Source organism: Aulostomus chinensis, chromosome 7 (assembly GCF_037954235.1).
Source record: "Aulostomus chinensis isolate RoL2024-O1b breed Wild chromosome 7, RoL_Achi_v1.0, whole genome shotgun sequence".
NCBI lineage: Eukaryota > Metazoa > Chordata > Actinopteri > Syngnathiformes > Aulostomidae > Aulostomus > Aulostomus chinensis.
Genome location: NC_141326.1, coordinates 22,915,508 through 22,938,033, shown reverse-complemented (window position 1 = coordinate 22,938,033; position 22,526 = coordinate 22,915,508). Strand labels below are relative to the sequence as shown.

Here is a 22,526-nt window from a genome sequence, read left to right as displayed (position 1 = left end):
AGAATCCAATTTTAAGCTCTATTTTGAACACTATTTCTATTTCTTCTATGCAAAATTTGTCAATATAGAATGATTCTTAACAAATATAAACTCCATGTGGTTCTGGAACATTGACAAGACCATCGTGGTTCGGGCAAATAAAAGGAGGGAAACGTGAAAAAAAAAATCCTTGGAAACGGCACTAAATTTCAACCTTTTTAAGGTGAACTCACCTAATTTCACATCTCCAGATCAGTTTCCTAGCTATTGGTAACTGCTCAGTTTACAGTTGTTGTTTTCCCCTCAGCTTTGAAGAAGTGAAATGATGGGGTTTGTCATTTACATACATCTGGACCAGTACATCAGTGGTCCAGATGAAGCTTTGAAAACCAGGCAGACTTTTGCTTTTTATTTTATTTCTAATATGAAAGTGACCACATCACAACAAGCAGACCACCCCCCTCCCTACCACAACCCCCCCCCCCATCCCCCCAGCCACCTCCTCTATAATACACACCATCTGCTTCACTCTTGATGTCTATTTATTGGCAGCAGAATGTGTTAAGCTGATATCACATAAACCGCTGAACAAACAGCTGACCAAGCTTTGTAAACGAATCTCTTCTGAGGGGCTGGGGTGTGTGTGTGGGGGGGGGGGGGGTGAGTGGGGGCTCTAACCACAAACCACTTTTACACAGCAACAATGCCGATGTTTTCTAGTTTTCTCTCAAAGTATTTACAGAGGCAGATATATTATTTATTCATTGACACAGATGGCGACAGAGATCTCAGTCGAGCTTTGCTGCGCTCCAGTGATGCGCCTCAGCACATGTTGGGAGGTCCTGCCTGAATGAATATACGACTCTGACTGATCTCATAATTGCAGTGTATTTCTGTCTTGCTGCAATATGTCAACTCTCTTGTGTGAGACTCCCACTCTTTGTAATTAGTTCGCTTCACGCTCCAAAATATTGAGCTCCGTATGAATGAGGTTTTAGACACCCCATAAAAAACTTCTGCCTGCTGTAATGAGACACACACACACACACACACACACACACACACACACACACACACACACACACAAACACACACAGTAACCTCACATGAATGTTCTCATGTCATCTGTGCAGTAAATCTTGTTTTTCACATCCCTCTGACAACATGATGTTATTTACATTTACAAGTGAAAAGCTGTTCTTGCTTCAGTCAAAGTCAGATGTACTAAAGGCTCTTATAAATATCGAATGCTGCAATAATTAAATCCAACTCAACATGAATCAGAGCTTTTCTTACATGTTTTCTCTCCTCCGATCCTGAAGGTGATCTACCGAGCCTTGCCGCCCCCCTACTCAGTGGATCCCTACGGCCCAGCAGCTCGGGACCAGCTATTGATCACCAACCTGAGAGTCCGTCTGCTGCAGCACCAGCAGTGCCCCTGCCAGGCTAAACATCCTGGAACCGCTGTTCTGCCCACAGACCATTACGCCATCTATGATTTTATTGTCAAAGGTAGTTGTCTTTGCAATGGACATGCCGACCACTGCGTACCAGCCAGAGGCTTCCAGAGCAGCCACCAGAGGGCTGTTAACATGGTGAGGGTGGATTTGATGGACAGTTCTTGTTGTTGTGTGGTAGTAGAGGGACACGACTCCCTCAGCTGCCTGCTGGTAATGCTGAAGCTGAGAGTTGCAGTCAAGATGGGATTTTAGCAAACATTGCAGGGTTTTAAGGATGCAGATACCTTCATTATGGTATTCACTCTAATGCTTTAATAACCCGTAGGCTGTGTTGTTTTTCGCCCGGTGGGGCAGAGCCATGCTAGACAAAGTGCTGGGATGTTCGTATTTTGCAGAAGCGAGTGTAGTGAATTACACATCAAACTCGTGGCACGACTCACTGGGTAGAGTCGCTGTCTAGTAATTGAAGGATTGGTTCATTGCCTGCTTCCCTTTGAGACTGTGTTCTTGAGCGAGTCAGTGAACCCCAAAATTGCTCCTGATGAGCAGGTCGGCACATTGCATGGCAGCCTCCACCTTCAGTGTGTGTGTGAATGACACTGTTAAGTGTGTTGAGTGCCATAAAGGTAGAAAAGCACTAAATTCAGGCAATTTACTATCATATGTAGGTGCGAGGCTATTGGAAATCTGTTTTAATGCAAACACATCTATCATTACCCCTGTAGAGAGGGATATATTTTTTGGTGTCAGTTGTTTGTCTTTCAGCAGGACTGCATTAAAAATGTGAGGTCAATTTTCCTAAAACCTGGTGGAGATGTGTGGTGTGGGCCAAGTCCAAAGCCATTCAATTTAGGGGCCGATTAGTTATATTGCCACCTGGTGGCAATAGGGTAATTCATACATTTTTGTTATACTGTGATGGACTATAACAGGTTGATCAGATCTGTTTTAATTTGATCAGAAACACCCGAAGAACTTGGTGAGGAGCTACTGTGAAGACTGTCACTTTTCAGTCGTCAATGTTACTGTAGGGAGGCTGACAATCATATTTCACAACACCAAACTGATCTTTTCCAAACTTCACACATCTGAAGAAATCTAAAAGCTCAGCTTAAATCATATTCATCGTGCCAACTAGGAGTTACTGGAAGGAAGCCTGACGTAACACACGTCGTCTCAGATGTACACCAAGTATATGCTCTGTAGCATCACCTAATGGAGGCAGGAAGGGATGTTTGTGGCACAGTGCTTACATTAGCCTGCTCGTTGGTGTAAAGTCCAAATTTGATCCAGTTTCTCCTCTTTTTCACGCTACAAAACAGCTGCACACTCCAAAGTGCACAGGGGTGCTGGGCCCCCCTCACTGTATGCAAGAGCCCACATTGTTTTGATTGACATTACGACCAGCGATGATGATGTTGCTCGCTATCAAGACCACCTGAGTGTAATATGTCAAGACAGTGAAACTACTGAATATAACCAAGAGTGGAAGTAGAGGGAAACTCACAAGCATCATTCTTCTCTCTCTCTTCTTAAACAATGTAGTGAACATAAAGATGCTTCCTGCTACAATGAAATGCTTAACAATGGCCCTTTTCTTTTTGTTTAGCAGGTCCACGGCAAGTGCGTTTGCAGACACAACACAGCCGGCGACCACTGTGAGCGCTGTGCACCACTATACAATGACCTACCCTGGCAGGCTGCCAATGGCATCATCGGGACGCCGCACGAGTGCCAAAGTGAGTGATGGGGCACAAGAGTCAAATGCAGAGTAGGACACACAGCATGCCTCAAATGAATTTAGCGTCATAAATCACAAGATGATGCAAGCTGGATAAAAGAACAGGTTGAGGGAAAGGTTTCATCTGGTTTTCCTCCATCCATGCAGAGTGCAAGTGTAACGGTCATGCCAACAGCTGCCACTTCAGTCGTGGGTTGTGGTTGGCATCAGGACGGCGGAGTGGAGGTGTGTGTAATGAATGTCAACACAACACAGCGGGCCGCCACTGCCAGAACTGCAGGAAAGGTTTCTACAGAGATCCAAGCCATCCAAAAACGTCACCTGACTCCTGCAAATGTAAGACCCTTTGATTCTGAATCTGTTCCAGCTGACAATCCTGATCAAATACAGCAGCGTTTGATATTTGTAGGGCAGTATTTGATTTTTTTGAGCCTCCAGATAAAAACCCCTTGATCTATTTGATAAAGATTTCCTCTGCACTTTTTTGAGTCACTCTTTTGCCAGTTACAATAAAGTAGCAGGAATGAAGAGAACCTTACTGTTTAGGAATGTGACTGTAACTGTCAACAATGGAGGAATTTCCCATGGTCCATTAGACCACATTTTTCCCATTCTTGCCCTTTGCCCTTGCCAGACACACTGCGGCAATTTTTATGTATAAACTTGCTGTTTTTGGGGAAAAAAAATGAAGCAAAAATCCATCTGTCATCACTAGGGACCATCAGGCAGCGACTGAGTGATTTACTGTTTGCTGCAGCTGCAGCAAAAACTAAACGTTTGTTGAATACATATACAGAATACAGTTTTAGGATAAGATAGATTAAACCATCACATTGCCAACGGACTTCCCTGTAAATATGTTTGTTTGTCCTTTGCCCTCCTCAAAATGTATTCTGAGCAGTTCTCGGTTTGTGTTTGAAAGGGTGACATGTTTGACCTGCAGAGATGTTAACGTCTTGTTATGTCACCCCTCTCCCCTGCAGCCTGTTCCTGCCACCCTGTAGGCTCTGTCCTCTCAGGTGGTAGCACTCTCTGTAACCCCAGCAGCGGGGAGTGCACTTGTAAGCCTGGTGTCGGAGGCCCCCGCTGTGACAGCTGCATGATGGGATACTGGGGGCTCCACGAATACGGCTGCCGTCCGTGTGACTGCGCAGAGGATTGCGACCCTTACACCGGTGACTGCATTTCTGGGTGAGAGCCAAGACTTAGTGTGCATTTGTGGCTGGATGAAGTGATGTTGTAGAGTGCATTCTGGATTAATTAAACTGAGTGGAGCCCTGCCTCATACTGGTTCTACCTCTGCGGCACAGCTCAGTCCTGGAGGTCTACTCTACAGCCACTGGCCACATGAGACACAGCAGCAATAATAGTGAGACGGCACTCTTCAGGGCAGAGGAGCTTTTCTCTGCACTGCACCACTCTGGTGAGTAGCAGGTCATGTCACACTTAATATGCTGCACACTCATCAACCCACTCAGATAGAATAATGATGTTTGATCTAGAAATGTTTCTCACAGTTTAATTTGTTATGTTTCACTCTCTCAGAGAAATGTGAATGTGTGGATATGACCCTCAGTAGCCCTAAACTCCTCTGTGCTGCGGAGTACGACTACGGTAAGTACCAGCTGACTCAGGGACTTAAATGACAAACAAAAGGCAGAGTTTTAAAAAAAAAGGTCAAGTGATGCAGCATCTGAACTTTCAAGATTCCACATAATAGCATTGTTCATTAGATCCTGTACCTGCTGCCCATGTCTTTCCCCATCTGTGTTTGTTTCTCTGGTGTTCTGTTTATAGTTTATAAAGTCAGAGAGAAAGTTTGTTCAAGTTTAATTGAAATGGTTCTGAATCCACCCCCCCCCCCCCCGCATTTGTAAGAGCAAAACTGACAAGCTGGCTTCCACATCATTATCACAACCCCTTTCTTCTAATTTTTCACACAACTACATCCACCACATTGCCTGTGTGCCATTTTGGAGAGTGCCCAAAAGATCGCAAAGGATTTCATTCCATCTTCGCATAGCTACAAAGGTGTTTGCCTTCATGTGGCTGGACATGGAAACCTCCCCTGTAGACTCATAAGAGTCATTTTGCAACTGTTTTCATAGAATCCTCCTCATGATTAGTAAACTGGTCTTTAGTTTGTTTTAATTTAACATTTTTTGATGCAAAACATATCAGTGTCATTTTTCTGCAGTTGGACTGTAATTTTTTTCACTTGTATAATTGCTTTTTTCTTGGCTCTCTCAGTGCTGGTGGTGAAGGTGACATCAGCCCATGATAAAGGGTCTCATGCAGAGGTTGAGGTCAAGGTCAAAAAGGTTTTGTACCAGAGCCCTCAGGTGAAGATTCCACGGGCAAGTGTCACCCTTTTCCCGGAGTCCTGGACCATTCAAGGCTGTACCTGTCCCATCCTTAACCCAGGTCAGCTGCAAGAAGCTTACGCGTCGATAATCTGCTGCTCACAGATGTTTAGAGAAATTGCTTTTATTTTGAAATTCAATGCTTTTTTTTTCCCATCTCCTTCCCAGGATCCGAGTATTTAGTGGCTGGACATGAGGACTGGAGGACCGGCCGACTGATGGTGAACACCAAGAGTCTTGTTATGTCATGGATGTCAAGTCTAGGACGCAAAATCCTGCATATCCTCAAGAGTGACTGCGGCCACTGGTAGGGCATCACTAGAGACTGCAATGAGCAGAGACTATTTGAATACAACATTGCTCCAGGGGACACAAACCAGTGCCTAATACAGAGACCGTTTCCTCTATGTGGAATTCACAACCTTAAAAACCCTACAAACTCCGAGGCCGCTGTGAACCTGTAGTAGAAATCAGCGGTAAGTAGATACCTCACCAGGCTACAGTCACAGTAGGATCAAAGAGAAACTGTAATAACTTTCATCTGGTGAAAGTGTGTTATGATATGCCTCGGCTCATAATTCTTTACAGGTTATTTTTAAAGCAACAAGATATGCATGTGAAATACTCAGTTAAACTTTATTTACTGGTCTAAGTTGCAGCCAAAACATCCTGCTCCATCACTGGGAGCTTTGAAAGTCACTGGTAAAATATCATCACAGAAATCCGTGGTAAATCAAAAATTAGTCAGCGTTGTAAGTTGTGGGAGTGCGTGTTTGTGTGTGATATCCTTGTTAGGGAGTCTGGAACAGTGGAGGTCAGAACAAGTAACTCCTGAATGAGGAGAAAAGATCAACCTAATCCGAAGAGCTCTGCTCTGCTCTACTACACTCGCCCGCTGTCTGACAAGAGCAACACTCTGCTCCCTCTTCTCTGATGGCTAAAATACTTGAGAATTTGCTCTTGCAGCTTGTTCATTTACATGAGAGGATCATTGTCAGGTTGCTTAAGGACTCTGTTATTTGAGGATTTTCTGCTATCCTTAATAAGACCTGCTTCAGCTCCACTCCACATGAGGATTCCCTTGAGAAAGCCACTCCAAACACAGCCCTGTGGGAGCCAGTGAATGTGTGTGTGTGTGTGTGTGTGCGTGCGTGCGTGCGTGCGTGCGTGTGTGTGTGTGTGTGTGTGTGTGAGAAAGAGAACACACACACTCTCTCCTAACATATGTTTCTCTTCTTGGCCTATGACTCCTGTTGCCCAAAAATAAATCTGTATTAAAAGCCTCTGTGTTCATTGACATCACAGTGTATCTGATCCAGAGTCTGCAGGCCATTTTTGAGCCAGTTCCAGTTAAGAATAGGCCTGGTTTACTGTCGCCAAGGAGAAGAACAAACTCTGTGAGGAGTCCTGATGCATTCTTCAGCTGTGACATCATCAGCCCTGTCCTTGTCACAAGGACTTCACCGAATGAGGAGAAAATGGGCCGGAAATGTTCATGCTTAGGACAAAATTGTGATTTAGGGTGCATGAATGTGCTTGGCTGTCAATGTGATATTTGTTAAGCTATTTCTGTGTGTCCTGTTTTTTTCATCCAAACCACTTGTCAGTGTGCTCATTCTTAATGCTTCCGGGAATTTCATTCCATGGTCACATTATGCTGAAGCACAGAGCTATGAATAGCCTGATGTGTCTTCTGCTAACATCTCCTCTTGACGAGGTGGCTGATGGATGTTTGACCTATGTGTGAGTGTCGCCCTCCTTTGGTTAAATGAGAGAAATACACTTTGAAGTCATGTACAGTAATACAGACAAAGTCATCAGTGCAAGTTTTATGACAATTTCTTTATTATAAAAAATGCATAAAATCAAAATTGGAGCAAAGAAATATATAAATATAAATATTTAAGAGCATTTTCCTGCCAAGTTAAAGCATTTTGAAGTTTGCCAAAACATTTTTTGCATGATCTTTTGCATATATTTCTTTTGCATATTTTAAAACCAGCAGAACAAAATACAACTGAAATGATAATACTACATTTCTTGAAGATATGCCCTTTATCTATTGGTTTTGGGAGAAAATACTAGTAAGCTACAGCCATGACACAAGTCTCTTGCTCTTGCTAAAATAAATACCTAAAGGTACTCACGCAGTGGAAAACAAGGTCAGAGAAATACTGCATTATTGGTTTGTTGTCCTTCTGGTTTGCCTTGAGTTTTGACGCATGCTTAATAGTCGTCTCCCCGGCTCACTACCTCCTTGCAGGTTGGCCTGAGTAGGATGGTGTGCTCATACTGGGCGGTGTAGCTACCCTTGATATCACAGAGAGGAGGGTACGGGTCTACGATGCCAAGGTCACACAGGTTCTTCAGTGCCATCAGGTACTTGCTCTCACCCAGGCGGTCTAGCCAGCGGCGGCAGAATGCTAACGTGCCAAAGTTTTCATTGATCACATTCAGCAGATGTTTAGCTCTCGGAAGTCTGAAAAGATAAAACACACGACAGAGTGAAGGTAGAACTGATGACCGTCTGCACTTTGGTGTGCAGAACGATGGATCTGAAGCCAGATAATAGTGAAGAGTTCGAGCCTTAACTTGTTTATCAGAATTGGATTTCAACATGTTGTTGTGAAGTGAAAACAGCCGAGCAGACCTTATTGGCACGTGTCCAACGTTGAAGTTCTTCATGTAATGTGAGCACTCCATGTCGTCATGGACAGCCCCTCTTCCTGTGCTGCCGAATGTCTCGATGGCGTAAGCTTCCCCTTCCTGAGAAGTGGAGGTACAGTCGTCGTTATCTGCACATGAATGGAAACTTGGGGTGTGATGTTACTGAAAAGGATGGCAGTATGAATGTTGCATCACACCCCACACAACACCACAATAGGTCAGCTGCTGACATTCGTAGACTATTCAGGACAGTAGTGACAGTGCAGGTTGATTGTTGTTTTCTGTCTCTATCAGTGTGTGGCTGCTGTGGTGGACCCAGTGTTATCAGCTGATAAAACTGCGACACACTCGCTCACTGCACCCGTAATCAGTCCAAGAACTAGCAGGCCCGTGGCACACCCAGCTGCCACTCCAGCCACGATCACAAAGAGGGTAATTGCTCTTTAACACCAACACACTTAGCTAAAAATACAAAGCTGCTACATCAGCAGCGCCCGCCACCCCTCCGCCCTCTCTCCTGGAAACATTAGGTTAAAAGCTTTGACGCAGCAACTTGCCAATTAAAAAGCTCATTTCTGTCCAAATACAGTGAGGAACTGCAGCTGTGCTGTAAGACAGACTCGGGACATGGAAGACAGCGCAAAGCCACACTCTTCCTTGGTGAAGCCTCGACCTGTCAATGAACTCTGGATGCCCACAATTTCAGTGAAATGAGGTTCTGGAGTTTTTTACACGTGTTGCTACTCGCTGCGGCTGGTAATTCCATTAAAGGTGAAATTAAAGTGCTGACAAGGGTGACTAAGAAGCCATTAAGGCAGCGAATTGAAACACTTGTCTTCACCTCATCGTAACCCTAACCAGACACATTTTCATCCAATTACACTTAAGAATTATTAAGGGTTTATTTATTCACAAGGTCAAATACCTGAGGAAAAAAGAAGGGTTCTGCATTGACTTCAGAATCTAGTCATGTCTATTTAAAACAAAACCAACTGTACAAACCTCCATCCTTGTGGCTTCTCCACCTTTGACGATAGGGACAGTCTTTCCTGAGTGTATCCTGTATGGTCCAATAGAGTGGCCATTGAGGTTCCTGATTGGCTTCACTGTAAAGAGAAAACCAAAATCCATAAATAGGATGTATGACTGAGGCAAAGGGAATAAATGACTTCATGTTACCTTGATATGTTTTCCCATCTATCTCCACTTCATAGGACTCCATGACCTCCTGAATGGTTTCGCCAACATCACACAGGCGCACGTCAATACCTGCGAACTGAGGTGGGGACGTGTTTATTCTCAACAGATATCCTGGATAGTAACACATATTTGGCTCTTGGATGTGTTTCATCTATAAGCGGTGAGGACACACTTCACAGTCGGGTACATAAACCCCTGAGAAGATGCCAAGACATAAATTAAGAACTAACTGCTGATAAATAAAAAGTAGCAAAGAACAACAAATCAATGATTATAGAGTAGCTCCTGACGGGTAATGTGACAGGCGAGTAGTGAAGCAGTATCTGATGATTTGTTCCCAGACGCGTGTTCGTGAATCACTCGAGAACTGTGAATCAAATGCTGCAAACTGATTTGTAACATCCACATCTCCTCGTTTGTGTTGACTTCTTTCTCAATATGCTTAACAGATATCGGAGCTTTATGTTGTATCATTAATATTTATTTGCCACGCTCCATATCATTTTCCTAATGAGTTTTTATATTTTAGTCTCTCTTCACAATGTCTATTAACTCTGCATCTGTTCCTGTTTTTCCTTTTACTGCTGATACACTTTAATATCCCTGCGTGATAAATAAGTGATCTCCAGTCTTATTACATCCTCAGTGTACATCCACCCATCATCAGTACCACTCATCATCAGACGGAGCTGGAGCCGATCCAAGCTGGACATGGGGCGACAACTGTTTGTGTAATGAAGTACATCATGTTTTTAGGCCTCATCGTTCCTTTTATAATGACCTCACTAGAACTTTTGCATCTCATCAATTGGAGAATGAACATCATCATATACAGTAAACTTTTCCAAGTATTTTAGAGGTTCAGCACATTTGAGTCAGAATACTGCATTTTAAGAAAAAAAAAAAATTCTTGTTCCTAGATTGCAACTTATAATTTGTTGTATTTGAATCCAAGCAGCAGCAGCAGCAGATGCTAGCACATTAGTAGAGGAGTTGTTACCTTGATGCCAGTGTTAGTTGCATCTCTCACAGCCTCCAGCAGACGGTCGTACTTCGGGTTGAAAGTTACGGTGAAGGCACAGTCTATGATTCGACCTGGAAGAGCAAAGATCAGTAACTGTAAGAGAAGGAGAACGCAGTCGCTTCAGCTCGGCTCCACAGGGAACAGAAATACAACCTGACCACAAAACCAAAGAAGAGTCCACGTCATAGCTGACAAAAACGAAGCAAATCCTTTTATGTTTGGCATTTTGCTTTAAAAATCAGCAAAGCAAGCAATCGTTGCAGCTCTAAATATAGGTACATTTCCCCACCTTATTCTGCATTTACCTCAAAATGGAAGAATTATAATAAAATCCTTTTAAAATATATATAAAAAAATTGCCACATGATGATTACAACCAGGTGTGAATTTATGTGACTCCAAAAGCACTCGGAGAGTTAATCTCACCATTGATGTGCGTTCCAAAGTCAATCTTGCAGACGTCGTCGTAGCGCAGCACGGTGGGGTCTCCCGCGTTTGGGGTGTAGTGGGCAGCACAGTGGTTGATGGAGCAGCCGGTGGGGAAGGCCAGGCCTGCCTTTAGACCGTTCTCTTTAATGAGCCTCCTGGAGCAGTCCTCCAGCTTCTCACTGCCAGAAACAGAGCAGCACAAAGGATGACAAAGACGCTGTTGTCAAAGCCAAAAGAAGTTCCTGTTCGTTTAAACTTTGTTTCTCGCCGGCTAGAAGAAACCCTTACAGTCCCAGGGAAGGAGCTCACCAGATGTCGATCATAGTCATCCCTGGTTTGATCCAGCTCCTGACGTACAGGCGGACCTGCCGGTGCGCCTCAGCTGCCTGCCGGAAATCACTCCACATCTCCTCATTGGCCATGTCCAGCGCTCGCTTCTCCTCACTGGTGGTCCGCCATGCTGCGCTGCGCCTGGTGGGGAGTAAACAGGCACACCGCTGAGAGGAGACTCTCATTATTTTCTCATTACACATTTGCAATTAGCACAGGCAAGAGTAATCCGACACAACCACTTCACTCCTGAACAAATCTACAAATAAGTGCAAAGACCTAAATAAAAACTAGTCATTTCACACACTGCTGAGTGTGAGGGACGTGGGGAGGTCACACACCCGTCTTTTGATGGGGGGTATTCACACTCCTCTCCCTTTGGGAAGTCTCCATTGGGATAGAGCTCACAAATAGGGACCGAGGGAGGGTCAGTCTGTCCCTTCACTGTGGCCCAGATAGAGAAAGAGCAGCACAGCAGAGAGCAAAGAAAACAAGTTATGACACTGGTATTAATACTAGCGCTGGAATCCTTTTTATACTGAGTAAAATTTAAAAAACAACAACAACATTAATACTGCAAGACAAATAACGCTCTTAAAGAACTTGTATCAAATAATGGGTTTTAATTGTGTTTATTCGTGGGACATTTTCCGTTCAGTTTTCTGGGCATTTATGTAGCATGTTTATGGCGAACGCGCTTCAATAATTTTGTCCTGTTTTTTGTCCGACACCTTGGCATTCTGCATTGTGTGTGGCGGTTGTGTTGTGTGCATAATTGGCAGTTACTCTGAGGCGGTTCAGTCTGTGTTTTTGCCACAATATTCAGACGGTACTCTCTTATACGTTCAGCTGAGCGACAACAAAGTGGGAAAAACTGTGACGTGAACTGCAGTTTTAAAAGTCTACATGCAGTAAATGTGAACGTAAACAGCCACTGAGGCAACAGCGTCTGCAGACCACAGAAAAACATGCATTGCTTACATCCTTTCTTCTTTTTCTTCTTTTTCTTCTTCTTCCCACTTGAGTTCTCTCCCTCGTCCCCATCTGTTGGAAGCATCATTAGTTTCAATATGGTTTGTAAAGTGAGAAATATCGACAGGGGCTCGGGCACAGCTCCCAGTGTGCTACTGAAAATCCGATACCACATTGCAGGTACGACAAGCTGAATTTCACCGAGCACATTTGGAGCTGAAAGTTCAGCACAATCACTGCTGCTGCAGGAGATGATGAAGATGATGACGGTGGCGGTGAGGAGTTACCTTCTTCTCCATCCTCCTCCCTCTCTTTGTCCTCCAGCGTTTGCTGCTCCAGCTGTTTTGTCACATCACCAACACCTCCAGAGGGTCCACTCCCCTCAGCCTCATTTGACCCTGCTGCAAAGTCACACATATCCCGTGCATGCATGTGCAGGTGAACACGAGCGCGCACGTACGTGGACACACAAGTACAGGCAGAGAGAGAGAGAGAGAGAGAGAGAGAGAGAGATGGTTAATTATCAGTAGTTGAGAGTCATTTCAAGAAAGTGCATTGACTACAAGCTGAACTTGGCAGGGACTCTGCATAATTTCTTTCTATACCTTAGTCAGTATGCTCAAGGGCATATGTACCTGCAGCATTATGACATTTAGCCCTCCGCACACACAGCTGTAGGACCTACTGTTGACTTAGAGCCGCTTCAACAACTCAGTCATTAATGCTTGACGTGTTTTCTCAACATGAGCCGGGAAGGCAGCAATTATCATCACGGTTTTTAGCACACGAGTATCATCTTATTCCATCTATTGCGCTAAACCAATGGTTGGATCCATATTTCACATATTTAGGTTGGAGCTTAAATGTTATTCCATTCATTTCCACTTGTGTTTGATTCTATTTGTCTGAGAATATCGCGTTTACAGCTGAATCAACTCCAGCAGGAGACGCTCAGAGTTGTTGGACGTGAATACCCTCTGACAGGTTGAAAAGTCTCCTGTCCCGCATACTCGATGCTGCTCCTCTTGCACCAGAGGAACGGTCCGTGCGCAACGGCTCCTGACCGGACGCTGATGTCTCTTACCTGGCGCCGTTGCCTTACTCTTCTTCTTCTTTCTTCTCTTTTTCTTCAGTGATTCGGATGTGTCCGCGTCCTCTCTTTCTTCGTTCACATCGTCCCCATTGAGAAGTTGAGGCTCCACTTCGCGCTGTAGCTGTGGCTCCGCCATGATCAGTGACTGAGGGATGAAGTGACGCATAAGCAGCTGGCAGCCTCCAGTGGTCAGAGCAGAAAAGTGCGCTGGAGGCGGCTGAGCCAAGAATATAATGAGCTATTAGACAATCTCTCTGCTACAACTTGACCTGAATAGCGGAAGATGATCACCCCCCCCCCCCCCCCCCCCACACACACACACACACACACCCTTCTCAGCCTCGGAGGAGAAAAAAACAAAACAAAACAAATAACTACCATATATTTTGGCGGAGAAATGGAATTTGATGGATAAGTAGTACAACGAATCTCTCGGGGATTTAGAGTTAAAATGGCCGTTGAGTGGTACACTGTTTGCCAGAAGGCTTCCACATGCTGAATGTCATGTTACCTGGCTGTGCGCACCTGTTACTGCCTTGCGTCCATGTTGCTGTCTAACCTTATTGTGAAAAGACGTCACAGACACTCCTGTTGATCACCAAGTGCAGTATTGGGGGCGTGTCCAAGCGACCAGCCAGCTCGAGCTGTGTCTGGAGATTCTGGCAGGTGCAATAGGTGGGCTTTAAAAATCTTGTTTTGCTGCAACGTATAATAATAATAATAATTATTCTTTATCTAGTTCAGGCTGGGGCCAGAGGGACCCTGGGGGAGGCGGAGCAACGTGTTTTTCAGGAGCGGGGACCCAGTTTAACCTGCGAGTTCCACTGGGATTATACAGAAGCTCAATAAATCCCAGTGGCACCGCAGTGAAATATTAAAGTCAACGAGATTTTGTGAATTTTCTCTAAAGTTGCAGCGTTTTATGACAGAATACATAACATAAAGCTTTCACCATTAAAGTCGAACCCCATTGGTGCGTTATCACCATGACAACGGTGATGACAACGTCGGCCCTTCTGTTGTAGCAACAGCGACACATTAAAAATGCTAGTGACTCAAATGGAGTGATGCTTTGAAAAAAAAGGGGGGGATGGATTTTGGAGGAATCATGGCTTCTTTTAATGCGCTGGCAGAATTCACCATCCGCCCTTTATATTTCTTTGACCAGGTGGGAAGTTGATTCATTCGCTGACTGTAAACATTAAATAAATCTACAAAAATACTAGGCTAAAAATTAAATTAATTCTCTTCAGCCAACAAGACGAAACCGGACACGGCGGAGTAATCTCGCGCATTTATTTGAATGTGCGCGGTCGGAACGAACGATACAAAGGTAATCTAATAGAAACACATTATTTTACAAGTTGCTTTCGAGTCGATAAACCTTTCTTTATGCCCCCTTTTTTCTGTTTATTTTCATTGTTCTTCTAGTAAACCAGAAAATGTCAACAACGACGGTACAAGTGATGAACTCACTCCGAGGCTGCCAGGTGAAACAAGTCCGGGTAGTAAACCTGATATCTCATCAGCTGTCTGGAACAAGAAGATGGACGCGGTCGAACCAGCAGCCCCTCATTTACTAAATGAGTTGGCACGGCTACTTTCCCTCCACAAGAGGACCAAGTTTGAGAGTATCCCTCGCGGGATTATAAATATTCTTAATTACTCCTGGCAGGATTTGGCAGACGCGATGCACTTGAAACGTCCAAAATCGATTGACAAACGACGGAAGTTTAAAGGTTCTCCGAAATTGGACGAAGCTCTCAGCCAGGAGCCCGTCCAGGGCGGGAGGGGAGCAGGAGCGAGTAGCTCACGTTTGAGAGGTTTCAGTCCCCGTGAGAGCAAAACGCAGGTGAAGTCAGAGAGAAAACACGACACAGGTGAATGAAGCTGTGAAAAAGGAATAGAGGTTACCACCGGACGGTATTAGATTGTTACGTATCATGAGTACTTTGTTGTCTTTATCTTATATTTTGTGCGAAATTGTCTTCATCTCAAGTTGTAACCAATGACTTTGTTAATAGTTATGATTCCCCAATACCGTCAAGATCAGTAATGAGCCGCTGGTAGCTCCTCCTCCTGCAAAATGTGCGTTTTCCTCTCATTCAAGGATGTTAACCAGGCAGACACCTCCACCTCCATCTCCACCACCACCACAGGAAAAGGGGCTCCATACTACAGTTCAGTAGATTCATAAGATATTAACAGATTGTGTAGATGATGGAGGAAAAAATGAGAATCCATTGTGTTGCTCACTTTACAGTTCATCTTCTTTGGGGAAACAAAAAGAGAGTCTGTAATTCTGGAAAAAATGGGTAAAGAAGACATTAATGAGCGTAAACACCCATCCAATTTAATACAAGAGGGCAGTAAGACAATATGAATATGCCTCGTGTGATCCAGACTGAACTTGAAAGCAGCTCTAGTTTGTAGTGCTCGGATGCATGTTGATGTGCTGTTTAGTTACTTTAATAGGTTGCCTGATGTCAGCGAGAGTGACAAAATCTAACCCTGATCGATTTATCCCCCCTCACAGCTCACGGCCCCACAACCTTGAGTTAGTCCATCAGCGGTGAAGATCCAGGTGTTCCATGGAGCTGATGCATTGCTAACGACAGCCACTGGCTCTGTTGACTCACACTGCTGTGCTCCTGCTGCTTCAGCTGAATGTGATTTGTGTGTGTCCAGGTTGGATTATTCAGCTGCCCCTCTGCGACACACGTCAGAGGATACGAACGTGTCAGTGGGTGTTGGAGCGACTGCAGGCGGCCAGAGGAAAGAAGTGAGTAAACTGGCGTTGCAGTAAAAAACATCACATCGAATGAGGGGTTGCGGTCCAATATGCAATGCGGTGACATGATTTTGTTGGTTGGTCCACCTCTGGTTGGTCCAGAGAGAAAAGAGAATAAGCAGTGAGTGGACTATGTGACATCGTGACAGGTTTTAGGTCTCGATCCGACACCATTTTACACCAGGGCCCACGTCTGTCTAAATGGAAAAATTTTGAATTGCACTTTGCACTTTGTTTACCCTGCAGTGACATTACCGACCTCCTGAGTTGTCTTCTTGTGACAAAAGCAGGTTCAAGTTGTCACCAGAACAGTGACGGATATTCACATGTACTAGACCAGCTAGATTTGTACACATGGCGATGAATCCAAATGCCTCCGCTGAGCTTCTCTTTCTCACAGTTGTCCAATGGATTGACGTCTGATTTGGTTCAAACACTCCCTCGGGATGAACTGTAATTACTCAGTAGCTTTTCACCTTCAGCCTAATCATCAGTGTTGTCATTTTTTCCTTTAGTGATAACAGCTCTTTGAAAGCAGCTGGATGTGATGGCTCCGCTCCTCTCTGAGGGACGTTCCAAAGGCCAGCTCATCAGTCTCCTTCATTGTTGGCTGAAGAGAAACAGCGCTATTATCACGGTCATATTGTTGGAACGTTGACGTCTCTCCTCAGTCATTTAGATCATCGGATGCTCTCTTCTTGACTGATGGGGAAGATTCCTTGTTGACCCAAATGCTTCGTTTACAAATGTGGCAATCCGCCTCATCTTAGTGTTTTATCCCAGCTAGAGGTGCACCCGGAGTGTAGCTGTGAATTTAATCACCAATTTATGTTCATTATTTTGTGAATGATGGTTATATGGCATATCAGGGAATTCTGCATTTTAAATTCTGTTACGAGTTTTTGAAAATGTAACAAATTCCCGGCTTGCGATTTTAAATTGACGTCAAATTGAACTCTAGGTAATCAAAACTTAAAAATGACTTGCTTGCATAGAAATCTGGAAACAGCTGAAGGGGACCTGAACAAACCTGTCATACTCCGTCACTACGGTGACGCGAAAGCAAAATGGAAAGACAAAACGGCGGGAACTGAACCTGCCCTTCTAATTAACGGGATTCCCCACATACCAGAAGTGAAGCAGAGGGATCCAGGTCAGAAGAAACTATACTACAGAATCAATGACGGCTCCTCATTCGTGTAGTATCCTTCATCATGTTGAGTCCAAAATAACAAATAAGGCGAATGAAATCAAATGTGCCACGTACGTATTGTTCGAGCTGAGCCTTGGACCCTTGACCCTGCCCTCTCAGCTACCCGTCAGGTTGTATTGCGGTCTGTCAGAGCCGCTCAGGCCTGCCCCGCGGAGGCTTTTACACCAACGTGTTCAGTGACAGTGATCGTCCCATCATCCTGGCTACTATCACAGTGTCAGGGCATGGTGCTGTAACACACCCATGTAGGTATGTTCACAGCTCTTATGTCATACATTTTTGTTTTAATGAAGCATTATGTAATCATTTTCATCTTTAATTATATGAAAAATTCTTTTTGTGTGCGCGTGCGCGCAGTTTTGCTATTACAGCAGCGTGGGACCAGGATGGTGGATTCATGTGTGACCATTATGGGAAGATAACTAAGGAGTGGAACTGGCAGAGCGACAGCACACCGCAGGAGAACATTATCATACAGGTGAGAGAGGGAATCCACAGAAGGGGGCACAGTTGTTTGTTCTCAGTTCATATCAAGGTAGATTACTGAACATACGGCTAAATAAAGAAATGTGTTATAGAGTGATGCACTTGTGAGCTTGTAAATACAAGTTTTAGGGCAGTTTTGGTGGTGTTGCTGGAGCTTTTATTAACTGTAAGTCGCCATTGGCTTCGAGCTAAATGTATGAATCTAATGAGGATAAATAAGCTTGACTCAAAAGAGATATCTGTAGAGTCAAATACATGCAGTTTCTTGCAGTGACTGTGCTGGTGTCTAATCTACTGTGCATCAGCAGATTAGACAGGTTGCAGAGCGAACAGGACTGGGGTCATCTCCAAACAAGCAAGACGTTGTGACAAGGCCAGTCACAAAGAGTAAAGCTCTAGCAGCAGCCTGTCATGGGAATGAGCATATGGGAAGTGTCACGTTTAGGGGAAACAAAGCATGCTGATGTTTGCCATGATGCATGACCTGCTGATGGATGAACACCAAATGTCCCTGACAGGACCAAGAGATTCGCAATTCATCACAGTTTTACTGTGAGGAGATTTGATTACATGGCCATGAATTTAAACTCAATTTAACAGCATTCACAGAAAACTACTTTTCAAGGTTTCTAAAGTAACCTGTGAATTTGTCTGTCTGTCTCCTCCAGTTGTCAAGTCTCATCTCGGTGGAGTTGCTCAGCGGTACGTCCGCCACGCTCAGCTTCAAGTGGAACAATGAAAGTGTTCAACTCCCACTTTCAGCTCTGCCCAACATGAGATCATCAGAGAAGATGGTGAGAGTGAGACTATATCAGGTGCATGGAACAGATGTAGTGTATCATATCTGCTCCGCATTGACAGAGTTGTTTGCTGACAGATGGGAAGTTGACCTCTGCTGGCGAGGAAGCCTGCAATGCAAACAAGACACTTACACCTTTTGAAGACTTTTTATGACAGTATGAGTTTCAGAGACATGGCGACTTCACTGAGCATACACATTTCATTTGAGTTCAATCTACTCGGGCACAGAAAGATCATTTTCTACTGGTGGCACTAAATGTCCTCAAGATGTCTTCACTGAGTCACTTTGTGTTGAACAGCTTGCTAAATGGCTTATATCAGATAATCTACCAGGCGTTTAATGATGTATGGCAGGTGTCTGTGTTCTCTCGGGACCCCCAGATGGTCAGGAAAGAGAAGGAGCCGTCAGCACTGTGGAGAAGACGAGGGGTTGTTGGCAGGGAGCTGAAGAAAATTCAGAGGAGAGTACAAAGCACCGTGGATGGCTGGATGGAGTTTTATCGTGTGGCCATGGGTACCCGTCAGTCTGAGCTTCTTCTTTTTTTAGCATCTAGGAGATGTGACGTACAAAGAGGCTCTGGAGTAGCAATAGTGAAAAAAAGAATCTATTTTGTGGCCACAAGATCTAACCTAACCAATATTGTTTTCTCTCTATGGCCACTCCAGGGCTCTGTGGTGATGCACAGTTCAATGAAGTCTGTGTGCAGTGGCAATCTGACTTGCTGAGGTTGTTTAGAGTTTAATAAAGCAAAAAGTTAGAGTATCACCTCATCTTGCAAACTCGACATAATTGAATAGTTCCGCCAGCATCTTGCTCAGGGTCATTCATGTCACTCAGTGTCTGTTTGCATTTCTGAGTGTCCTCGTTCTCACCTTCAGGCATCAAATGTCACGGCACGGAGCGGATGCCAGATGCTCCACCGAAGACCAGGCTGAGGAGAGAGGTACAGTCCGCCGCTCTGCCCTCTCTGAATCCACCTCAGCAGACAGATGCTGGTCTGGTCCAGCCAGGAGAGAGCAGGTATAAGCTCCTGGAGCTGCACAGACACCAGTCAGCACCAGCAGAGAGACCACTGGACTCCTTAGGCAAACTGCCGAGGGACACACAAATGCATGTCGTGTGAGTTGAAACTCAGTTGAAAAAGAAAAATTGTTGAAGGGATTGTGCACTTATTCACCTGTTCACTGTTTTGCTCTGAGTTAGTTGAGAAAATTGCTCGTTTTGAAACAGAAATACACAGTTTATTGATTCAGTTTCAAGTGACGGACTGTTTGTACCTGTTTGTTCCCAGAATGCCTAAAAAGCAAACAAAGGAGGAGTTGTGTTTCATGCAGATAGGACCCCTTCGAATCCATGGGAACTTCAAACTGGAGGAAGATCCATTTCTGTCGCCGCCACAAATACATTTCATTCAAATGTCACAGTTAAGAGCCTGCCTGACAGCTTCACAATCACCCAGGTCAGGAATTATTCCAAAAAGTCCAGTCACCCGCTGTCCCGCCCAGGCATCGTTCACCCCCTCCATCCCTATCAAAGTCTGCCCTCCACTGCTCCGAGCAGCCCTGCTCAGGGAAGGGAAAGGGAAGCGCTGCTGCTGCAGTGCTACGGCCATGCCAGTGGTGACAGATGTGGAGTATGATGCCTTCATTATGGGCCAGCCTCCACACAGTCAACAGATCCTGGTTGTGTGTTTGACTCTACCTATCAGCACAGGCGCAAGGTTCAGTCAAGACATGTTGGAAGAGCTGTACAGGAGCAAGAACAAGCATCGACGCATGCCCTGCACTCAGGTGGATGTGGTTTTTTTATTATTTAAAAAAAAGAATACTCTAAGAACTGTACACCCTGTCATACATCATTACAGTTCCAACATGTGCAGCACTTTTCCAGACACATACACTCCAGGTTTTATGCCTGTGCTAAAAAAGTTTCCCTGAAGACATCACTTCCAGTATATTGTATGACTTTATTTCTAGAAAGTGTTCTCTTTTATATCCAGTGTCAGACGGATTCATTCCGCCTGGTGCGATATGAGATGTCAACCCCCAAGAGCAGCTATGGAACTGATAACATTCTGCTGCAGAATCGCCACAATGCTGCTCCCGGCATGGTCCTGGTCAGTACACCGACTGCAGCCTGCATTGCATGATTTCACAGGAGCCAGTAGGTGGCAGCAGACAAGCGGTGAGGGATGCTTAATTATAGAAGGGAGCTGGAATTTTTTAAGTCCTGACAGCTGCTCCAGTGTTTTTTTGCAAAAATCCCTCCCCCAGTTCCTGAATAAAATAGACATTAGGAGAACAGTGGCATGAAATCTGTGTTTGCACTTGCTGCCTTTGAATCTTTCTAAAATACACTGCCATATGTTTCAAAGTAACAATAATAACTGCAGGGTCTGTCTGTGGTGGTGTTTTCCCCTGTTTTTTTTTTAAACATATAATATTAATTCTCCTCTTTAATAAAACAGATGTACATCAGAGGGAAGCTGCTGTCAGTGGGCAACATCTGCTCAATCAAGGACCTTCAAAAGCTAATCTCCAGAGCCAGGGGAGACTACAGATTAGGTCTGAGCCTTCCTCCAGACTACAAGTTCAGGTACTACAGCACCAGCAATCTGATTTACTGTCATCATCAAGCTGTAGTTTTGTGAGGTTGGAAAAGAATAGTCAGCTGTAATCATACACTTTGTCAGTATTATGAAGGTTTAGGTTCATTTTTGCACCAAAATACATTTTTAGACATAAAGACACACATTTAATTGAGTTCAACTGTGATTCTGTTCACAAATACTTACAGTCAAGCAGTGTTTGTGTCTGCAGTGCTACAAGCAACGACAACAGCAACTGCTCCAGTGCATAGAAAAGAAAAGATCAATGAGACATATCCATTTTGAAAATAGAATCATGAAACTGAAAAATAAGGCTTTCCAGCAAATCCTCCAAACAAAACCTATTGATTATCTAGGAAAAGTTCATGGCTGGGTGAAAATGCACACTCATCCTTGGCGACACAAAGCCAACTGTTGACTCCTGCTGCAGCTGCAAAATATCCACCCTACCACCCTCTGTAGTGTCCAAATATCCTGTCAAAACAACTGCAGTTGTCTTTCCATCATCCACCTCTTCCTCCACCTCCATGGAATTTTTTTTAATCCTTTTTTATAGACATGGCATTTTCATAATTACTGTGGCCACTAGGGGGTAGCAGTTACCTATACACGAGTAAAGGTTGTTCTCATCACTTTTATCTACGACCCTTCTGCTTGTTCTTCTGGGAGGAAAGGCTGGAGTTGTCATAGTTTTTTGTCCTGTCCTGTACTTGCAGTGAAACAGGGAATGCCTCTACATCAGCAAAAGATACAACACCAACGGGAGGAAATGACATCACGGCAGCTACCTCAGTGCAAATAGAAAAGACCAATGAGATGTATTGTATTGAACATCTGTACAACAGAGATTCCTACCCTACCTGTTTTTAAGACAGTGGATTCAATTACATGTTTTCTTCATTCTAAACAGAGCAAAAGACCAAGATGCTGGAATATCACATCAGTGACCCAGAGAATGAGAATGAGAGCCGTCGCCTCCTCGTGTTCCTGTACCGCGAATGTTCTCTGCATCAGTCCACTTGTTCTAATTAAAATCTGTCTCTAATGTCCGTCAAACGTGGGTTAATTCTTGGGTAAAAAGTGAAGGCGCATCATTAGAAAAGATCCATCATCAGATTACCTCTGACAGATTCATAATTCTCTATATAATGAACCTCATCATATGTAAATAGGACATTTGATGCTTCATGTGTTCAAACAAGATTCACATCTAATGTTGTGGCCCGTTTTCGTGAGCTGCTGCTCTTTATATTACTTACCTTCTATTTATAAAAAATATCCAGCTGATATCAAGTTGGTGACAGTTAAAGAATGATGAAAGAGCCATGGATGAGTGTGCTTTACTTCCTTATTTTCACATTAAATATA

General features: G+C 44.2%; 3 protein-coding genes across 12 annotated transcripts in view; 2 read left to right on the top strand and 1 right to left on the bottom strand.

Moving 5' to 3' along the window:
* Window positions 1-7,409, top strand: part of LOC147259119 (netrin-4-like) — a 16,288-nt gene extending 8,879 nt beyond the window's left edge. For 3 of the 7 annotated variants that reach the window (XM_086209366.1, XM_086209360.1, XM_086209361.1), the window contains 8 exons: window positions 1,302-1,574; window positions 3,049-3,178; window positions 3,328-3,516; window positions 4,164-4,371; window positions 4,491-4,603; window positions 4,726-4,794; window positions 5,431-5,604; window positions 5,712-7,409. In XM_086209366.1, coding sequence (XP_086065492.1) covers window positions 1,302-1,574; window positions 3,049-3,178; window positions 3,328-3,516; window positions 4,164-4,371; window positions 4,491-4,603; window positions 4,726-4,794; window positions 5,431-5,604; window positions 5,712-5,854 — 1,299 coding nt within the window. In that variant the 3' untranslated portion in view covers window positions 5,855-7,409. The remainder of the gene's footprint in view (window positions 1-1,301; window positions 1,575-3,048; window positions 3,179-3,327; window positions 3,517-4,163; window positions 4,372-4,490; window positions 4,604-4,725; window positions 4,795-5,430; window positions 5,605-5,711) is intronic. The other 4 variants (XM_086209364.1, XM_086209363.1, XM_086209365.1 and 1 more) reach the window with 2 other exon arrangements.
* LOC147259118 (methionine aminopeptidase 2-like) lies at window positions 7,382-14,893 on the bottom strand. 4 transcript variants are annotated; one of them, XM_086209371.1, is made up of 12 exons: window positions 14,735-14,893; window positions 13,250-13,403; window positions 12,453-12,566; window positions 12,175-12,237; window positions 11,535-11,637; window positions 11,173-11,334; window positions 10,861-11,042; window positions 10,411-10,505; window positions 9,390-9,486; window positions 9,213-9,316; window positions 8,194-8,309; window positions 7,382-8,022 (listed from the first exon to the last, which is right to left on the bottom strand). In XM_086209371.1, exons 2-12 carry the CDS (start codon window positions 13,392-13,394, stop codon window positions 7,770-7,772), a joined length of 1,434 nt encoding a protein of 477 aa, XP_086065497.1. In that variant the 5' UTR covers window positions 13,395-13,403; window positions 14,735-14,893; the 3' UTR covers window positions 7,382-7,769. The 4 variants fall into 4 exon arrangements, with proteins under 4 accessions (XP_086065497.1, XP_086065495.1, XP_086065496.1 ...); XM_086209369.1 differs by lacking the exon at window positions 14,735-14,893 and adding an exon at window positions 13,770-13,847; XM_086209370.1 differs by lacking the exon at window positions 14,735-14,893 and adding an exon at window positions 13,784-13,838.
* LOC147259117 (uncharacterized protein C3orf20-like) lies at window positions 14,414-22,526 on the top strand. Its single transcript, XM_086209367.1, has 15 exons — window positions 14,414-14,426; window positions 14,512-14,591; window positions 14,690-15,138; window positions 15,947-16,040; window positions 17,045-17,251; window positions 17,362-17,511; window positions 17,620-17,740; window positions 18,417-18,542; window positions 18,904-19,069; window positions 19,429-19,669; window positions 19,842-20,340; window positions 20,550-20,666; window positions 21,018-21,145; window positions 21,875-21,976; window positions 22,069-22,526. The coding sequence occupies exons 3-15, from the start codon at window positions 14,805-14,807 to the stop codon at window positions 22,103-22,105; spliced, it is 2,322 nt and encodes a 773-aa protein (XP_086065493.1). The 5' UTR covers window positions 14,414-14,426; window positions 14,512-14,591; window positions 14,690-14,804; the 3' UTR covers window positions 22,106-22,526.